The following is an 18,487-nucleotide window of genomic DNA, read 5'->3' on the forward strand; positions in this document are numbered from 1 at the left end:
CATGACAATGGGTAGATCACAGCCAGAGTTGGACGTGCCTCACATAGAGGATTGAGCAGCACAGAGGACGAGAGGCAAGGGGTGTTAATGTTGTCTGAAAGACCAAAGCCCATCCCTGATACAGCAGAGCCTTCTTATGTTCTTAAATGTTAAGTCCTTCCTTTTATCCGTCCTAAATCTTCACAGCTTCAGCTTCATTGGAAGTTCATGAGTTCTAATGCTATGGGAGAGGAAGGAAAACATTTGTTCATTGCATGGATTGCATTTATAACCCACCTTTTTCTCCCAGAAGGCATAGCTGTCAACCGTCCCTTATTTGACGGGAAAGTCCCTTATCCCAGTGCCGTGTCCCGCTGCTGTCCCTTATTGATGATGTCCCTTAAATTTCTCGGGTTTCAAAGGAAGCAGCTCCTCTCCCTCCCTCCCTCCCTGCTGGCCAGGGAGGAGGGAGGCTCCAACTGTGTTGCTTGGCTGTGTTGCTCACCCAATAAGGAGTCTAAGAACGACTGGGGGGTGGAGCTTGCATGCCTTGTGCCGATCAAATCAGCCGCGTTGCCTGGGGACTCGCCTTTGCTCAGCGCTTCCCAGCAGAGAGGTGGCATTGGTTTTCCTTGCTGCATCCCCTTTGCCGGGTTGCTGCGCTGTGGGAACCACCGCCTGAGGCTTCGTTTGGCTGCTGGCTGGGCTTTCTGCCTTTGGCTCAGAGGGGCTCAGAAATCGAACATCCCTGTGCTCTGAAAATCCCTTATTTTGGCTGCTGATCCCTTATTTCCAAGGCTGCTTGTCCCTTATTTTCAAATCTGTAAGTTGACATCTATGCCAGAAGGTAGTGTGTATGGCTCTCTCTCCTCATTCGATTCCCACAGCAACCTTGTGAGGTAGGTTAGGCTGAGAGACAGTGACTGCCCTCGCTCCCAGTGTGCCTCATGAGTGAGTGAGGATTCAAACTCTTTTCCAGGTCTCTAACCGCTACACCACACTGCCTCTCTATCCCCTGTCTCATGCCACGCATAATTTTATAAACTTCTGTCACATCACCGCTTACTGATGTGGAAACATGGAAGGCTGAATATAAGATTGGGAAATGCCGACTGACAGGTGTCAAACTGATGAGAAAGACCAGGCCAGTCTGAGATTGGCAGCTTCTTCCTACAGTGGCACAAAGAGCGCAACTGGTGCCTCTCCAAATGCAGAAAATGTAGAAACCCCCTAGAACACTTTCCGCATGTCCCCCTTGGGGTGGGGGGCGTCGCCCCAGTCTTAGTGTAAGCCAAGGGAATTTAGATCTTTCGTTGCCAAGGTAACCTTCCTTGTTTCATCCAATCAGCTCTGACCCTTACCAATTCCAGCACATCTCCACACATCCTTTGAAGAGAGTGGAGTGCCCGGCGAATCTCATTTATGCATGCAGCTTCGTTGCTTGATCTCCGCAAAAAGAAACAACTCGGGGCACTTTTTCTGCCTCCTAGACGCCTGACCCCCACATAGCCGGTGACTTGTTAAGGACAACCGATGCAAATTATATTCTGATTTGTTCAGTAGGGAGGTTAGGGGGATGGTGCTGGTGAATTCTGTGTGGAAGGTTGTTAGGAAAGGTATTGAAGATAAAAAGGCCCATCTGTGGTGCAACAGCAGTTGGAATAACTGTGAACAGTCCTAGTCCCCACAGTTCAAAAAGGATTTTGTAGAGCTAAGAAAGGTGCAGAAAAGGGCAACCCAAAAGATAGTGGGGCCGTAGCAGGTCTCCTGCGAGGTACTGTTACATATGGGGGAATTTTCATTTACAAAAAGTGTGTGTAGGGACATGAAAGAAACATAAGAACATGCAAAGAGCCCTGCTGGAGGGAGTTCCAGAGGGCAGAGTATGCCACCCTCAGTGCCCAGTCTCTAGTAAAAGCGGACCAAACCTTGTTAGTCAGAATATGGATAGAGCCTCCATGAGCAGGAGCAGTCAACCTCTGGTTATTGGCTGCTAGGGACGAGGGATGGCCAATACCTTCCCATCTTGCCTCTGTGCTTCCTGGAAGCATTTGATTGGTTGATGCGGGAAACAGAAAGGTGGACTTAGGGGCTCTAGTCCAGGAGGGATCCTCTCACTCCCTGATGTGATCCTCTCCTCCATGTGGAAGAAGGGAACTCTCAAACAGCCCCCCAGCCAAGAACTTTTAGACGCAAAATCCCGCCATTTTTCGTATTGAATTTTTCCTCCCGTCTTTAATGGTCAGCAAGTTTGTGAAATTGTGAAGAAGTCAGGCCATGAACCAGCAGAGGCGGTTCTAGGGGAGCGCGACTGGTGTGGTCGTACTGGGGGCTGAACATCTGGGGTGTCACAGCAGCTGCCACCACTCTTTCATCCTGGTGGGAAGGTGCCAGATTTTGGCATCACACAAGGCACCATTGAAATTTGAGGTGCTGGAACAAGGACCCCAAGTTGGTGGAAGAAGGAGGATTTGAATGTCTGCTCAGATTTCTTGGATCTGCATTCAGATCTCAGAGTTTTGAGGTCAAAGGTGGGGGGGGGGGGAATTGGGGCATGAAATCCAGCCAGGAAAAGCCAGGAAATGTATGCATGAAGTTGCCAACCAACCAGGGAAGAGGGCCTGTTTCTAAGCAGAGGTGGGATGGCCATCTGTCAAGGATGCTTTAGCTGTGATTTCTGCATTGAAAGGGGTTGGACTAGATGACTCTTGGGCTCCCTTCCAACTCCACAATTCTATGATTGTAAGAGAAATGGGCAGGTAAGGAGTTGCAATGGAGTATATCAAACTAAGTCATACTCAGAGCAGACACATTGAAATGAATAAACCTAAGACATGTCTATTAACTTCATTTGATCTCCTTTGAGTGGGGCTAGTGGTGGGTGAAGCTCATATGTTTTCTTCCTTATATTTATATTCCACCATTCCTCCAAGGATCTCAAGGTAACATGGGTGGCTCTCCTCTCCTGTTTTGCCCCCCACAACAACCCTGGGAGGTAGGAGAGAGAGAGAGAGGGAGGGAGGGAGGGAGAGGGAGAGAGGTCCAAGATCGCCAGGTGAGCATCACAGCTGGGTGGGATTTGAACCCAGTTCTCAGTACCACACTGTAGTGTCAGCACCACGCTCTAACCAGCCATTCCAACCATCTCTTGGGATGGTACTAAACACAACACTCTGTTCTTTGCTGTGGACCTGGCTTCTGTCAAAAAGGCAAAGGAGCTGGGACTAGTTCAACAGTTGTCAGTGCGCATGATGGGGATGTTTGGAAGTGCAACAGTTTGGGGTACCCACCTGTTCTCTTTTCCCACAGTGGCTCCCAAGGGCCCAAAGATCATGATGACCCCAACAAGAGCCCGAGTAGGAGACACAGTGCGAATCCTGGTGCAAGGTTTTCAAGTGAGTATGAACCCAAAGGGCATCACTGAGACTTACTGGCATCTGGTATAGTTCATATGAGTTTGAGTTGTTTATATCTAAGGATGGGGGAGATGTTTCATCAGCTCACATTTTAATCTTGTTGGTTTGTTTACATTTATAGTCTTACACCTTTTCCTCCAAGGAGCTCAAGGTGGTGTACATGCTTCTCGTCCTCCCCATTTTATCCCCACAAGAACCCTGTGAGGTAGGCTAGCCTGAGAGGCAGTGACTGGCCCCCAAAGTTACACCCAGTGAGTGTCATGGCCCAGTGGGAGGATTCGAACTCTGGTCTCCTGGGACCTAGTCCGACACTTTAACCACTACACCTCGCAGCAACCCTGTGATGTAAGTTAGGCTGAGAGAGGCAGTGACTGGCGTCAAGGTCACACCCGCATCATGGCTGAGTGGGGATTTGAACCCTGGTCTCTACCAGGTCTGACACTCTAACCACTATGCCACACTGGATCCCATATGAACCTACTTCGCAAACTAACACACGGAGATCAAACCACAGTTGTTCTTTGACATCTGCTCTTCTCTAAATTTTGCAGCTTACAACAAACTGAAGACATCCGGATTAGTGGAGATAATGTAGAAAGATATTCTATATTAGGCAAAGGACCTTATAGAGCAGGGATCCCCAAACTTGGCCCTCCAGCTTTTTTGGGACTACAACTCCCATCATCCCTAGCTAACAGGACCAGTGGTCAAGGATGATGGGAACTGTAGTCCCAAAAACACTGGAGGCCCGAGTTTGGGGATGCCTGTTATAGATCCACTGCCAGTCAGAGTTAGCAATATTAGGCTAGATGAGTCAATGGTCTGAATCAGTATTCAGCAGCTATGTATGGGTGTGGGTCCATTACTCATAGGAATGTTAAACTTGCACCTTAGACCAGCCAGCAGTGAGAAGAGAATTGCAGGATCTGGATAATACCATCACAGACAGTAGTTTCCGACTTTTCAGGACCTTGGAGAGCTCCTACGATGGGCATGTGTTCAATAGAAGAATGTAGGAAGCTGCCTTCTGCTTGGAGTGAATTTGGGGCTTTTGGCCTACTAACCACAGGCTGGCAGCAGCTCTCCAGGTTTTCAGGCACGGGACAATCCCATCCATGCTTGGAGATTCCACTGGAGGGTCATCCTGGGACCTTCTGCATGCAAAGCAGTTGCTCTGTCACTGAGCCACAGCCCTCATCAGATGAGACCACAGACCTTGGTTTGATCCCCAGCACCTGCAGCAAAAAGATTTCCAGCTTGCCAAAACAGAGAATGTTTTTGGAGACACGTTCTCCATTCAGAGTAGGAAATGGCAGTTTGGATGCATTATTATAAAGCATTTTCATGCTAACCGGAAAAATTAAAATTAGCAAAAGGAGGAGAAGGGCCATAGCTTGGTGGTAGAGCATCTGCTTTGCATACAGAAGGTCCCAGGTTCACTCCCCAAGTAGGGATGAGAGAGAAGCATGTCTATAATTCCTGGAGAGCTACTGCCAAACAGTGTAGACAGTAATGAGCTAGATGGGCCGAATGGTCTGACTTAGTATAAGACAGCTTGCTGTGTTCCTGTGTGTCAAAATCTCTCATATGTTTTGCACCCTTCCTTGCAAAGCACAAAGCTGGTGAGATTTAGATATCACCCCTGCCCTACACTGTTTTCTCTCACCCCATTAACTCAAGAGGATTTGCAAGCTGTTTAATGCCATCTCATCTGCCCTATGTTTGTTGTCATTACCAGGTGATTTCAGGGTGTGAAAGGGGGGTAACTGTTCCTTAATCCAGGCGCTGAGCTGAACCAATTGAAGGCACTAAGTAGGACTTTTCGGGAGAGTGAAGCCGATCCATATTCACAGCTGCATGTGTGCACAGGGTTGGGGTTGGGCAGGGGGAAGGTAGAAGACGCACAAAGCGTAGCTCAGTGGCAGCTCTACCTCATGGGTGGAGGTAATAAGAATAAGAATAAAAATAAAAATTTATTATTTATACCCCGCCCATCTGGCTGAGTTTCCCCAGGCACTCTGGGCAGCTCCCAATCAAGTGTTAAAAACAATACAGCATTAAATATTAAAAACTTCCCTAAACAGGACTGCCTTCAGATGTCTTTTAAAGATGAGATAGCTGCTTATTTCCTTCACATCTGAAGGGAGGCATTCCACAGGGCGGGCGCCACTACCAAGAAGGCCCTCTGTCTGGTTCCCTGTAACCTCACTTCTCGCAATGGGGGAACCGCCAGAAGGCCCTCGGCGCTGGATCTCAGTGTCCAGGCAAAACAATGGGGGTGGAGACGCTCCTTCAGGTATACAGGGCTGAGGCCGTTTACGGCTTTAAAGGTCAGCACCAACACTTTGAATTGTGCTTGGAAATGTACTGGGAGCCAATGCAGATCTCTCAGGACCGGTGTTATGTGGTCCCGGCGGGCACTCCCAGTCACCAGTCTAGCTGCCACATTCTGGATTAATTGCAGTTTCCGGGTCACCTTCAAAGGTAGCCCCACATAGAGTGCATTGCAGTAGTCCAAGCGGGAGATAACTAGAGCATGCACCACTCTGGCGAGACAGTCTGTGGGAACAGTCTATACCCCACCCTGGAATCCAGTGCCAATTCTGAGCACCATAGTTTAAGAAGGATATTGACAAGCTGGAACGTAGGCGGAGGAGGGCAACCGAGATGATAAAATGGTCTGCAAACCAAGCTTTAGGAGGAATGGCTGAGGGAGCTGGGGATGTTTGGCCTGGATAAGAGGAGAGGTGAAACAAGAGTCATCTTCAGATACCTTGAAGGGCTGTCACATAGAAGATGAAGCAAGCTTGTTCTCTCCTGCTCCAGAGGATGGTGCCTGAACCAATGGATTCAAGTTACAAGAAAGGAGATTCTGACACTCGAACCACTACACAACACTGTCTACTCTGAGTAGGACTGGCATTGGACACAAACCTTTCCTGCCTAACTCACATCAGATCAAGCCACCTGTTGCCCCCACATTAACCCCAAAATGCTAGAAAATACTCTACAGTGGTACCTCTGGTAGCGAACGGGATCTGTTCCGGAGGCCCGTTCGCAACATGAGTAGAGCGCAACCCACAGCGGTGCGTCTGCACACACGCAGGTTGCGATTCGTCGCTTCTGCGCATGCGCGTGATGTTATTTTGCACTTCTGCGCATGCATGAGCGGCGAAACCCGGAAGTAACCCTTTCCGGTACTTCCAGGTCGCCGCGGGACGTCACCTGAAATAACATAACATGAAGCAAACATAACATGAGGTATGACTGTACAGTGGTACCTCGGGTTAAGTACTCAATTCGTTCTGGAGGTGCGTTCTTAACCTGAAACTGTTCTTAACCTGAAGCACCACGTTAGCTAATGGGGCCTCCTGCTGCTGCCGTGCTGCCGGAGCACGATTTCTGTTCTCATCCTGAAGCAAAGTTCTTAACCTGAAGCACTATTTCTGGGTTAGCAGAGTCTGTAACCTGAAGTGTATGTAACCTGAAGCGTATGTAACCCGAGGTACCACTGTACTTAAATAGCAAGCCAATCCACCCCCCAAAGTCAACCAACCATCCAGCCTCTTAATTCATGAAACTCCCCTTTCTCCTTCCCTTGAAATAGCATTCATCCATCCAAAACACCCACTGCTGCAGTGGCTTCTGGGAAATGTAGTTTGCTTTGCACTCCATTGTGTTCAAGGTGAGCTGCAAGGAGTTCTTCTCCAGTTTAGATTGCAATTCCAAATCTAGGGACCTTGCGAGGTTTAGCCTCCTCTTTCTTTAAGATGAGCCTTACGAGTCTTCAAAGTTCCTATCTGGTGACTGTTGCAGAGAAACTAGACTTTGCAGCTCTGCTGATGCATTTGTTGGGCATTGCTTGGCTTTCAGAATGAAGTCTTCCCCGAACCCATGTTCACTTGGACCCGCGTTGGGAGCAGGCTCCTGGACGGCAGTGCGGAGCACGATGGCAAGGAGCTGATCTTGGAGCGAGTGCCAGCAGAACTGAACGGCTCCATGTACCGCTGCACAGCACAGAACCCACTTGGATCCACAGACACTCACACCAGGCTGATAGTCTTTGGTATGCGGGAGGTTGAGGTTCTCCCATTCACAGCCCTTGGGGAACCATTCTCCATGGTTTGGGGTCCTCCACACATTATCCCCTTCCTGCCACCATCAGGCCCAGATCCTCCTCCTCACTACTCATAGAAGCCTCTGGGCATGCTGGCTCTATGGTCTGTGAACCACCCCAAAATCTTACGATGAAGTACCGTATTGGCCCAAATATAAGCCACACACAAAAAATTCTGACAGTGAAAAGTTAAAGTGCAGCTTATATTCATGACCTTCCCTTTCTCCTGATGGCTCAGGGAGGCTTGGGAGCAGTGGGCTGCTCTGCGGGGGTCATGCTGCTTTGCCGGCGGTCTTCCCCCCCCCCCAAGAGCAGCAAGGGAGCATGGGGCAATGGTGCCCAGCCCGCCTGCTGCTCCCAATCCTCCCCCAAGCCGCCAGAAATAAAGGGAAAGGGAGGGGAGGCTGGCGGCAAAGCGATGCGGCTCCCCCCCAGGAAGCAGCCTGGGAGTGCAGGGGGTGTCTTCTTTTCTCCTACCCCCCTTGAATTTTGAAGGTGTCACCAATGTCCTGGCTGTGGGAGGCAGGGAGTTCAGGGAGGCAGGAGAGGATATATTGTTTATTTATATCCTTTCTAACGTGCACTAGCAAGTCCTTTAACTTAGCAGAGTTTCACATTCCCCTTTTAAATGCACAGCAGATAGCTGGTTGCAGGCTTGTTTAAGCCTCTTACTATTACACTCCTAGTAAGTTCCCTTTGAATCCCTCCTAAAAGAATAAACACACCACAATCTTGTGTAAAGTCTATAAAAGAAGTTTACTCACATCATCAGTTCCACAGATGGATCCCTGAAGGCAGACTTAGTTACAAAGTATATACATGTGGATCAACCCCATATGGGAGGGTTAATCCCAGTGACTACAGACTGGCAGTCACTACAGTTCACACCATGAAAGGAAGGTGGAAAAGAGAGGAAGGAGGGCTGCGTGCCTTGTGCTTTTGTTACCTGCACAGGTAAGGTCACGCCCACCTCTAGTCACATGCAAAAGGAAGTATGTCCCAGCCCAGGATGAAACAGGAAGTTCCGACTGGCTGTACCAAACATCCCCTTGCATGTCCACTCTAGGAAAACAAGGAATGTTGTATTTGACTGCTACTTATGTATCACATCCCACACTGGCAATATCTGGCAACTGCATAATGTTCTCCCATGTTAATGTGACCACCTCATTATTCTCCATTTTTGTCCCTTTTCTTTCTCCTTTTAGAAAACCCAAATATCCCAAGAGGAACAGAAGACTCCAATGGTAAGGCACAACCCTTCTGCTTTTATTTAGGGAGCAATCCTAAGTCCCTGCCCGGTGGATAAGGCAACCAGTCATGATATCCATGTTCTCCTTCCACTGTCATAAACACTATACCTCGGAAACACCAGTTGCTGGAGATCACAAGAAAGGGCTTCTTCATGCAGCACACAGCTAAACTAAGGAACTTCCTCCCAAAGGGAGAAATGATTGCAAGGATGTGTAGAGAACAGGCTTCCTCAACGTCAGCCCTCCAGATGTTTTAAGACTACAATTCCCATCATCCCTGACCACTGGTCCTGCTAGCTAGGGATCATGGGAGTTGTAGGCCAAAAACATCTGGAGGGCCGAGGTTGAGGAATCCTGGTATAGAAACTAGGAAGAGGATATATTTCTTAGATATTATCCATCCTTACGTTTTTGAGTCCATCCCTTTGTCAGCAAAACTAAGGAAGCTGTTGATAAGCTAGCTTTAGCCTTTTAATTTAACTCATCAAGGATGCTTTACTGCAAACTGGATTTCCTGGTATTTCCCCCTTTTCTCCCTTCAAAACAACCATGCAAAACACTCTTCTTCTAAGTAAAGGTAGATTTCCTCACTCGGATTCACAGTAACAGTTTTGAGGCAGGCTTAAAATGTAGTTACAGACATATATTGTTGTTTAAGTTAGAACCGGTGTCTGAGCTGTGACTCAGACTCAACACGTGCCCTGCATCCCTAGTCATCGATGAAGCATCGAAGAGAAGAGATCAGAGAGATCGGAGATCAGAGATCAGAGAGAGAGAGAGCAGGCTAGGGACGTGACCAGCTTATACAGTCATACCTCATGTTACGTTTGCTTCAGGTTGAGCGTTTTCAGGTTGCGTCCTGTGGTGACCCAGAAGTACCGGAAAGGTTTACTTCTGGGTTTCGCCGCTTGCGCATGTGCAGATGTTCAAAATGACATCATGTGCATGCGCAGAAGCGGCAAATCACAAGCCACGCACACGCAGACGCGGATTGCGTTCTGCTCATGTTGTGAACGGGCCTCCGGAATGGATCCCGTTCACAGCCAGAGGTATCACTGTATAGGCTGATCTCCTTTACCTGGCTTGACACAGTGAAAGTGGCTCTCACAAGAAAGAATTTCCTGCAGGCTCTTGTGAGATCCAACTGTGTGCGTGCCTTTCTGGCAATCTAGCTGGTTCTGACTGCCTTGTTTTAGATATTGCCACAATGATGGCCACCAATTTGGATGGCTTTAAACTTTTCGGAGGAGAGGGCTTATTGATGGCTACAAGCCATGACAGCAGGCTCTGCCTCCATGGTCAGAGGCGGAAATGCTTTTGAATACCAATTGCCAGAAACTGTAAGAGGGGATGGTGCTCTTATGCTTGAACCCTGCCTTTGGAGCATCTCGTTGGCCACTGTGAGAACAGAAAGCTGGACTAGATGGTCCCATTGTCTGATCTGGCAGCCTCTTCTGATTTTCTGATGAAGTAAAAATGAAATGATGTCCAGGTCTGTGCATCCAGACACGTACAAAAGAAGCCCGTCAAAAATTGTCTTCTTCTTTTTTTGCCTACCTAGGTTCACCAGACAGCCACAGCAGCTATAAATTCCTTCTGGCCATCATCTTAACAGTTACTTTGGAACTAACGTGAAAGCCTTTGACACAGAGACCCTTCGTTTCTTCTCCTCCACCCAGAATTCACATCTCCGTTGACCAGACTTCTGTTCTCTCTCTCTCTCTTTCTCTCTTCTGCTTTGCTTTCTTTCTTTCTGTCTTTCTTTTCTTCCTCCTCTCCCCACCCCCTCTTTTTTTCTAAAACTATTTACGGTCTCGTTATCGGTCTTCTTCTGTCTGTGTCTTGGCTTTGTCATCCAATTTAATTAAAAAGAAAACAATGACAGAAAAAAAAAAACCTCACCGCCGCCCAATGATAATAATATCCTGGGAGTAAGACTAATGCTGATTATTTTCTTCGTCCGTTGTATGCAGGTGACTTAAAAAATAATAATTTAAAAGCTGGCTAGCCAGAATCCACATGAAACCATTGTAATTGCACATGAAAGGATTTTCAAGGGCACAGCAACAGGGCACAGGTGGGTTGTTTTTTTCCACCCAACACCAAATGGATTTGAGCACCTCACTGTATCCCAGGCTATATGAGCTCTAGGGAAAGGGTCAGTGGCAGAGTGCCTGCTTTGCATGAAGAAGGTCTGAGGTTCAATGCTCAACAGGATCTCCAGAGAGGGCTGAGATTGTTCTCTGCCTGAAACTCAGGAGAACCACTACCAGTCAGTGTTGACAGTCTTGTTCTAGATGTAACCAGGTCATTGTAAGGCAGCTTACTTTGTTCCTATTTGAATCAGCACTTTCTCATGAGGACTAGAATCTTACTGGGAATGTACCTTCCCTTTCTCCTTTTAAAAAAAGAAAAGAAACCTACAGAGCTGCAGCACATCTTTCAGTTTCAGAAGCTCCGTTCTCAACATACTTCAGTATTTAACACACTCAAGTTCCCAGTCCATATGAAGAATTGGCTGGGAAAGCCAGCCAAAAGACACCCCAGGGAAATCTCCAAAGCCAGTGTGGGAATTGGGTTTTCGACCGGTCTGCGGAGATGCTGGAGATCCGCTCTCTCTGCATGACTATTCTGAAGAATTGATTACATAGCAAAATAGTTTAAGACATGGTGGTGGGATGTGGAATAAATTGTGTGAAATGAGATGAATGGTGCTTAGGCGCTGGGATGGCTGCTGGTAATAATAATAATAATAATAATAATAATAATAATAATGATGATGATGATGATAATAATTTATTATTTATACCCCGCCCATCTGGCTGGGTTTCCCCAGCCACTCTGGGAGGCTTCCAACAAAGTATTAAAATACAGTAGTCTGTTAAACATTAAAAGCTTCCCTAAACAGGGCTGCCTTCAGATGTCTTCTAAAAGTCTAGTAGTTGTTCTTCTCTTTGACATCTGGTGGTAGGGCATTCCACAGGACAGGTGCCACTACAGAGAAGGCCCTCTGCCTGGTTCCCTGTAACTTGGCTTCTCGCAGTGAGGGAACTGCTAGAAGGCCCTCGGTGCTGAACCTCAGTGTCCAGGCAGAATGATGGGGGTGGAGACGCTCCTTCAGGTATACTGGACCGAGGCCATTTAGGGCTTTAAAGGTCAGCACCAACACTTTGAATTGTGCTCGGAAACATACTGGGAGCCAATGTAGATATTTCAAGACCGGTATTATGTGGTCTCGGCGGCCACTCCCAGTCACCAGTCTAGCTGCCGCATTCTGGATTAGTTGTAGTTTCCAGGTCACCTTCAAAGGTAGCCCCACATAGAGCGCATTGCAGTAATCCAAGCAAGAGATAACTAAAGCATGTACCACTTTGGCAAGACAGTCTGCGGGCAGATAGGGTCTCAGCCTGCATACCAGATGGAGCTGGTAAACAGCTGCCCTGGACACAGAATTGACCTGCGCCTCCATGGACAGCTGCGAGTCCAAAATGACTCCCAGGCTGCGCACATGGTCCTTCAGGGGCACAGTTACCCCATTCAGGACCAGGGAGTCCTCCACACCTGCCTGCCTCCTGTCCCCCGAAAAGAGTACTTCTGTCTTGTCAGGATTCAACCTCAATCTGTTAGCAGCCATCCATCCTCCAACCACCTCCAGACACTCACTTGTAGAATTTGTCTTCTTTTGCCCACCCACCTCCAGCTCCAGGCCTCCTGCTCCCATCCTCCTTGCAGCTGCACACATTCCAGGAAGCCTTGAGCTGAACAACAACTCTGCAAGATTTTCCCATGAGTGGAGCACGCTCCGGCATCCTCTGAAATATTAACATGGAAGACCGCCAGGCACTTAGACTGTGGGAATGCTAAGGAAGGTAGGAGAGGATATATTGTTTTGATATTATCCCTCCTCACTCACGCTAGTGAGTAAACAGCAGAGCACATTCCCTGTGCAACTTATTGGAAGCAAGTTGAGGATTCGTTAGAATCCGTTAATTAAGCAACCCAGTCTGGATTGTTCCTGCTAAGTTTCCCCTTCATTTCCCTCTTAAAATAATAACACAAGACAACACAGTCTTCTTTCAAAGTAAGAATAAAGTGTTATTCACATTCAGTTCACAACAGTAATCTGAAGGCAATAAACACACGAGACGTAACCCTACTGTACTTTTGAATAAATAAGGTATACTATTCATTGTATCAAATTATAGACTTCAACGGAAGTCTCATAAAGTTCAACAAAAAAAAGCAGAAGACCCAGTGGATCAGTTCATTCTCTAGTCAGTTCATGCATAAGGTCCATACATGTGTAAGTATCTTTTCCACCTGTCTGTTCAAAGAGTCCAATAATCCACATGAAGGGTTGTTACAGTTCCACAGAATCCTTTCACAGTGTCTAAGACAAGGATTTCCAGAATATTAGCCTTGTTTCGCCATCTTGCAACCACTACTAAGCTATAAGATCCACTATCCTGTAATATTACATATGAACCTGTTCTACTGATGAAGCCTAGGATGGCAAATAGATACTTATACAGTGGTACCTCAGGTTACATACGCTTCAGGTTACATATGCTTCAGGTTACAGACTCCGCTAACCCAGAAATAGTACCTCGGGTTAAGAACTTTGCTTCAGGATGAGAACAGAAATTGTGCTCCGGTGGCGCGGCAGCAGCAGGAGGCCCCATTAGCTAAAGTGGTGCTTCAGGTTAAGAACAGTTTCAGGTTAAGAACGGACCTCCGGAACGAATTAAGTACTTAACCTGAGGTACCACTGTACATGTATGCATGTACCTTATGCATGAACTGACTAGAGAATGAACTGATCCACTGGGTCTTCTGCTTTTTTCGTTGAACTTTATGAGACTTCTGTTGAAATCTATAATTTGATACAATGAATAGTAAAGGTAAAGGGACCCCTGACCATTAGGTCCAGTCATGGCCGACTCTGGGGTTGCGGCGCTCATCTCGCTTTATTGGCCGAGGGAGCCGGCATTCAGCTTCCAGGTCATGTGGCCAGCATGACTAAGCCGCTTCTGGCAAACCAGAGCAGCGCACGGAAACGCCGTTTACCTTCCCACCGGAGTGGTACCTATTTATCTACTTGCACTTTGACATGCTTTTGAACTGCTAGGTTGGCAGGAGCAGGGACTGAGCAACGGGAGCTCACCCCGTCATGGGGATTCGAACCACTGACCTTCTGATCAGCAAGCCCTAGGTTCTGTGGTTTAACCCACAGCGCCACCCGCGTCTCTACAATGAATAGTAACCGGCTTTACTTTTGAATAAATAAGGTATACTACAATGAATAGTATACCTTATTTATTCAAAAGTAAAGCCGGTTACGTCTTGTGTGTTTATTGAGTATGTTGCACGTAACCATAGGTTTGTTGTTGTAATCTGAAGGCAGGCTTTACTTTGTGGTTTCAGCAAAAAGAAGTCTGAGTTACATCTCTGACTTCCTGCTTATGGTCTCCATTCTATGTGAAGGTTGAGTCATGCGCTGGCTACCAGCCAGGAGAATCCAAGAGCAAGAGGCCAAGAGACCAAGACAGAGATGATTGCATGGCCAGAGCTTTTATCTGGTCAGCTAGGATCATGCCCATCTACCTGGTCACACACAGGGGGAGGAAGCGCCAGAGCAGGTATGACAGGAAGTCCTCCCTATCTGGAACCACATTCCCCTGTGTGTCCATTCTAGGCAACAGGAAAACGTTGTAATTGACTGCTCTAGTAATAATACATCCCACAGAGACTTTCTGAAAAAGAGGAAGGAAATCATAAGCCACTCTCTCTTCTCTCCCCCCCCCCCCGCTACCAACCTGCTTTAAGAAGCAAACAAAACACCTTAATTAGGTTCCCGCATCATTTATTCAAATTATAAATTTATTATAATTGAAGCTTCTTTACCTATTTCGACACCTGAGAGTTTTTGAGAGGGAAGGCTGTATGGCAGGAGAGAAAGAGGAAGAAAGGGAGAGAGATGTTGGTGAGGGAAGTTTATGGTCTGCGGAGCTGAGAATGTTTAAAAGAAGAGAAAAATGGTGGGATATTCCTCCTCCATAGAGAGGGCCGATTGGTGTTTTCTCAGCCTATTTTCTCAGGCAGAGGGCCTTCTCGGTAGTGGCGCCCACCCTGTGGAACAACCTCCCATCAGATGTCAAGGAAATAAACAGAGGTTGGGCGGCTATCTGTCAGGGATGCTTTAGTTTTGATTCCTTCATTGCAGGGGGATGAACTAGATGATCCTATGGGGTCTCTTCCAATTCTACAATGCTAAGGTGAGGGGGAGGACATTGGATCAGTGATGGAACATCTTGCCTTACACATAGAACATCTCAGGTTCAGTCCCTGGTACCTCCAGGTCAGCTTGGGAGTGCCTCTGTCTGAAACTCTAGGCAGCTGCTGCCAGTCAGAGTTGACAATACTAAGCTAGGTGGGCCATTGAGCTGACAGTATAAGACAGGTGCTTGTTTGTTAAGGGAAGGTCCACAGTTCATAGGTACAGCCCCTGCTTTGTATGCCAGAAGTTCCCAGGTTCAATCCCCAACATTTCCAGGTAAGGCTGGGAAAGGATGCTCTGCAACCCTGAAGAGCTGCTGCCAGTCAGTGTAGACAACACTGAACTCTCTGATGGATCTGTGGTCTGAATTAATTTATTTTATTTGTATGTCATCTTCCCACAAAAGAAATCACACCCAAAGCAGCTTACAAGAAAGGAACAAGAATGCAATTCAAACAAACACTACAAAACAATTTCATAGGAATGATTTTGTAATAACAGAGCAGAATAATAGCAAATATGCTAACATATTTCAATACGATAAATATAACAAGAATACTTAAAATTACATGCAGCATCCAAAAGCAAGAAAACAAAAACAAAGGAGCTTCAAAGTTTCACCTTAGTCATAGAAACACCCCTCATTTGAGGTCAGGTTTCTGTGTTTCTGAACTAGAGCTAAAGCGCTGGACCGTAATTATACTTTGGATTTTCTACTTCTCTGAATTTTGAAATGCAGTTCTCAGCCCAAACACTGTTCGTACCACTTGATGGCAACAGCAGGAGGGTCGAGGGCTGTTGTGCTTGAGTCCTACTTGAAGGCTTCCCCTGGGGGTATCTGTCTGAGAGAACAGGGTGTTGGGCTAAATGGGACACTGGCCTGTTCATATGGTGTTGAGGCACCAGAGTTTGCTGGATCAGGCCAGCGGCCCATCTAGTCCTGTGTCTTGCTCTCCTGGTGGCCTTCTGGATTCCTGCAAGAGCAGTTTCCCCTCCTATGTGCTCAGAAGCATCACCGCCTTCTACTATAGAGGCAGAATGTAGCAGTTCCGGTTGCTTCACCTCAAAAAGGATATTACAGAGTTGGGGGGAAATTCAGCAAGGGGCGACCCAAATAAGGGGATGGAGTGTTCTTTCCAATGAAGAAAAGTCGCAGCGTTTGGGACTTCTTAGTTTAGAGAAAAGGCAAGGGAGAGACAACACGATAGAAGTTTATTATAATTATTCACTGTGAAAGCCAATAAAGGTTTTTCTCACTCTCTCATAACACTATAAAGCGTACACATATATACTGTAATGAAGCTGAGTGTTGGAAGATTTAGGATGGATAAATTTCTTTGCACAGCACATAGTTAAACTATGGAACTCCCTCCCACAAGAGACCTGGATGGCCGCTGACCTGGATGGCTTTAACAGAGGATTAGACAAACTAATGGAGGAGGGAAAGACTGTCAATGGCCACCAGGCATGTTGGCTTTGCTTTGCTTCCACAGTTGTGATGCTTCTGTGTACTGAAAACTACAGGAGGGGAGAGAGTCCTTGTTCCAGAATCCTGCTTGTTGGTTTCCCACAGGCAACTGTTCAGCCACTGTGAGACCTAGATGCAGTGGCATAGCGTGGGTTGCTAGCACCCGGGGCCACACAGAGGGGAACGGACAGAGTACACATGCACAATCAACTGCCTAATGGTGTCCACATCACCCAGGAGACTGCAGCTGCGGGTATAAGAATAGAGAAGTCATTCTGTTGTCTGGAGAGGTCACTTCCTGGTTCAAATGGAGACACCATTTTCAGTGGAGCCCAGCTACGGAAGTGCTCAGCTGTATGCTGAAATTTTGTGACCCTAACAATTTTGCACCTGGGGAAACCACCCCAATGCACCCCACACACACACTATGCCACTGCCTAGATGGGCCATTGGCCTGATCCGGAAGGTCTCTTCTTACGGAGAGGTTTAGGGAAGCTGGCTCAAAAGAAAAAGGGACCAGCCCGTGCCCTCATCCCACCCCACTCCCGACGCAGAATCTTCTGGCATCCTTTTTGTGATGCCGTTCTCCAAAGACGCAAGTGTAACGTGGGTGTTAACGGGGCCCATCGGAGGCTGCTCTTTCCTGACCATCCATCAGACGCCTCCGGTGCCGGTTTCTAAATCACCCCCTTTGATGGATCCCCCGAGTGCTCCTGTGACGCGCGTCATCCCACGGAGCATCTCATCTGTCACCCGCCTGCTGCCTTGGTGTCGGCGATTTTGTCAGGAGAAAGAGCTTCCTTGGGGGCAATAGCTCAAGGCGGGCGCAGAGAAGGTCTGGGCTGAGTGGCTGCTTGGGGACACAAACCTCCCCTTATTTATGGACCTCCCAGCCTCCGGGCCACGCATTCGAAATGCAATGCCTTCCCATGACAGCTCTCCAAAGGTAGTGAAGATGACTGATGTGGGCCGGTCACCATGGTGACGGATGAGGGACACCAGCTGAGGATCACGAGTAAAGAGGTATGGCAGGGGGTGGCAATCGCTCAGTGAACATGTTCTTGCTTCTGGAAATCCCTATTTTCTGATCTAATGGTGGACGCTTTGGTGGGGTTTTTTATTAAGCCAAATTACATTGCAGAGGGTTGGACTATTTAGTGGGGAACCTGTGACATTCCAGATGTTGTTGGCCTTCATCACCCCTGACCACTTGCTGATTGGGCTGGTGGCATTTGGGAGTCCAGCAACATCTGGAGGATCTGAGGTTCCCATTCCTAAACTAGGCCGTCATTTGCCTTCATGGCCCCTAGCTTCCTCCAATATCACTCCCATCATCCCTGACCATTGGGCATGATGGGAGGGCTCCAGCAACATCTGGAGGGTTCAAAGTTCCCCATTCCTAAACTAGATCATCACTTGCCTTCACTGCCCCTAGCTACCTCCATCACCACCCAGCCTCCTTTCAAAGCAGGAATAGGTAACCCTTGGCCCTCCATCATCATCATCATCATTTATTTCTACCCTGCCCATCCGTCTGGGTCTCCCCAGCCACTCTGGGCAGCTTCCAACAGAAGGTTAAAAGTACATTAAGTACAGATTTTGCTGGACACCACTCCCATCATCCTTAACCATTGGCCATGATGGGAGGATTCTAGTAACATCGGGAGGGCCAAGCGTTCTCCATATTCCTGAACTACTCCCTTACTTGCCTTCACTGCCCCTTCTCCACAACTCCGCCTCCTCTTAATGCAGGCCAGAGGAGACTGCAAGCAGTCTGGGTTAAGGTTACCAGATTTTTTTTCAATGAATCCACTTTAAATAAATAAATACTACACGTTCGAGACGTTGATGCTGCAGCGATGGTGGTGGCAGAGGGGCGACCACCACCTTGACCTCAACCACCACGTTTCCCCTTTCTCCGAGGCTTCTATCGCCTTTCTCCATGAGCCTGGGCAGCCCCTGAGTTGTTGGTTCTTC

General features: G+C 47.7%; 1 protein-coding gene across 1 annotated transcript in view; it reads left to right on the top strand.

Moving 5' to 3' along the window:
• The window catches only part of IGSF21 (immunoglobin superfamily member 21), a 236,566-nt gene extending 225,981 nt beyond the window's left edge, over positions 1 to 10,585 (top strand). Inside the window, exons 7-10 of the mRNA XM_081017983.1 lie at positions 3,289 to 3,374; positions 7,269 to 7,461; positions 8,721 to 8,759; positions 10,327 to 10,585. Of these exons, the coding sequence (XP_080874109.1) occupies positions 3,289 to 3,374; positions 7,269 to 7,461; positions 8,721 to 8,759; positions 10,327 to 10,400 (392 nt within the window). The 3' untranslated portion in view covers positions 10,401 to 10,585. The remainder of the gene's footprint in view (positions 1 to 3,288; positions 3,375 to 7,268; positions 7,462 to 8,720; positions 8,760 to 10,326) is intronic.
• The last annotated feature ends 7,902 nt before the right edge of the window (positions 10,586 to 18,487 follow it).

The sequence above is a fragment of the Podarcis pityusensis genome (genome assembly GCF_964106645.2).
Source record: "Podarcis pityusensis genome assembly, chromosome: 8".
Classification (NCBI taxonomy): domain Eukaryota; kingdom Metazoa; phylum Chordata; class Lepidosauria; order Squamata; family Lacertidae; genus Podarcis; species Podarcis pityusensis.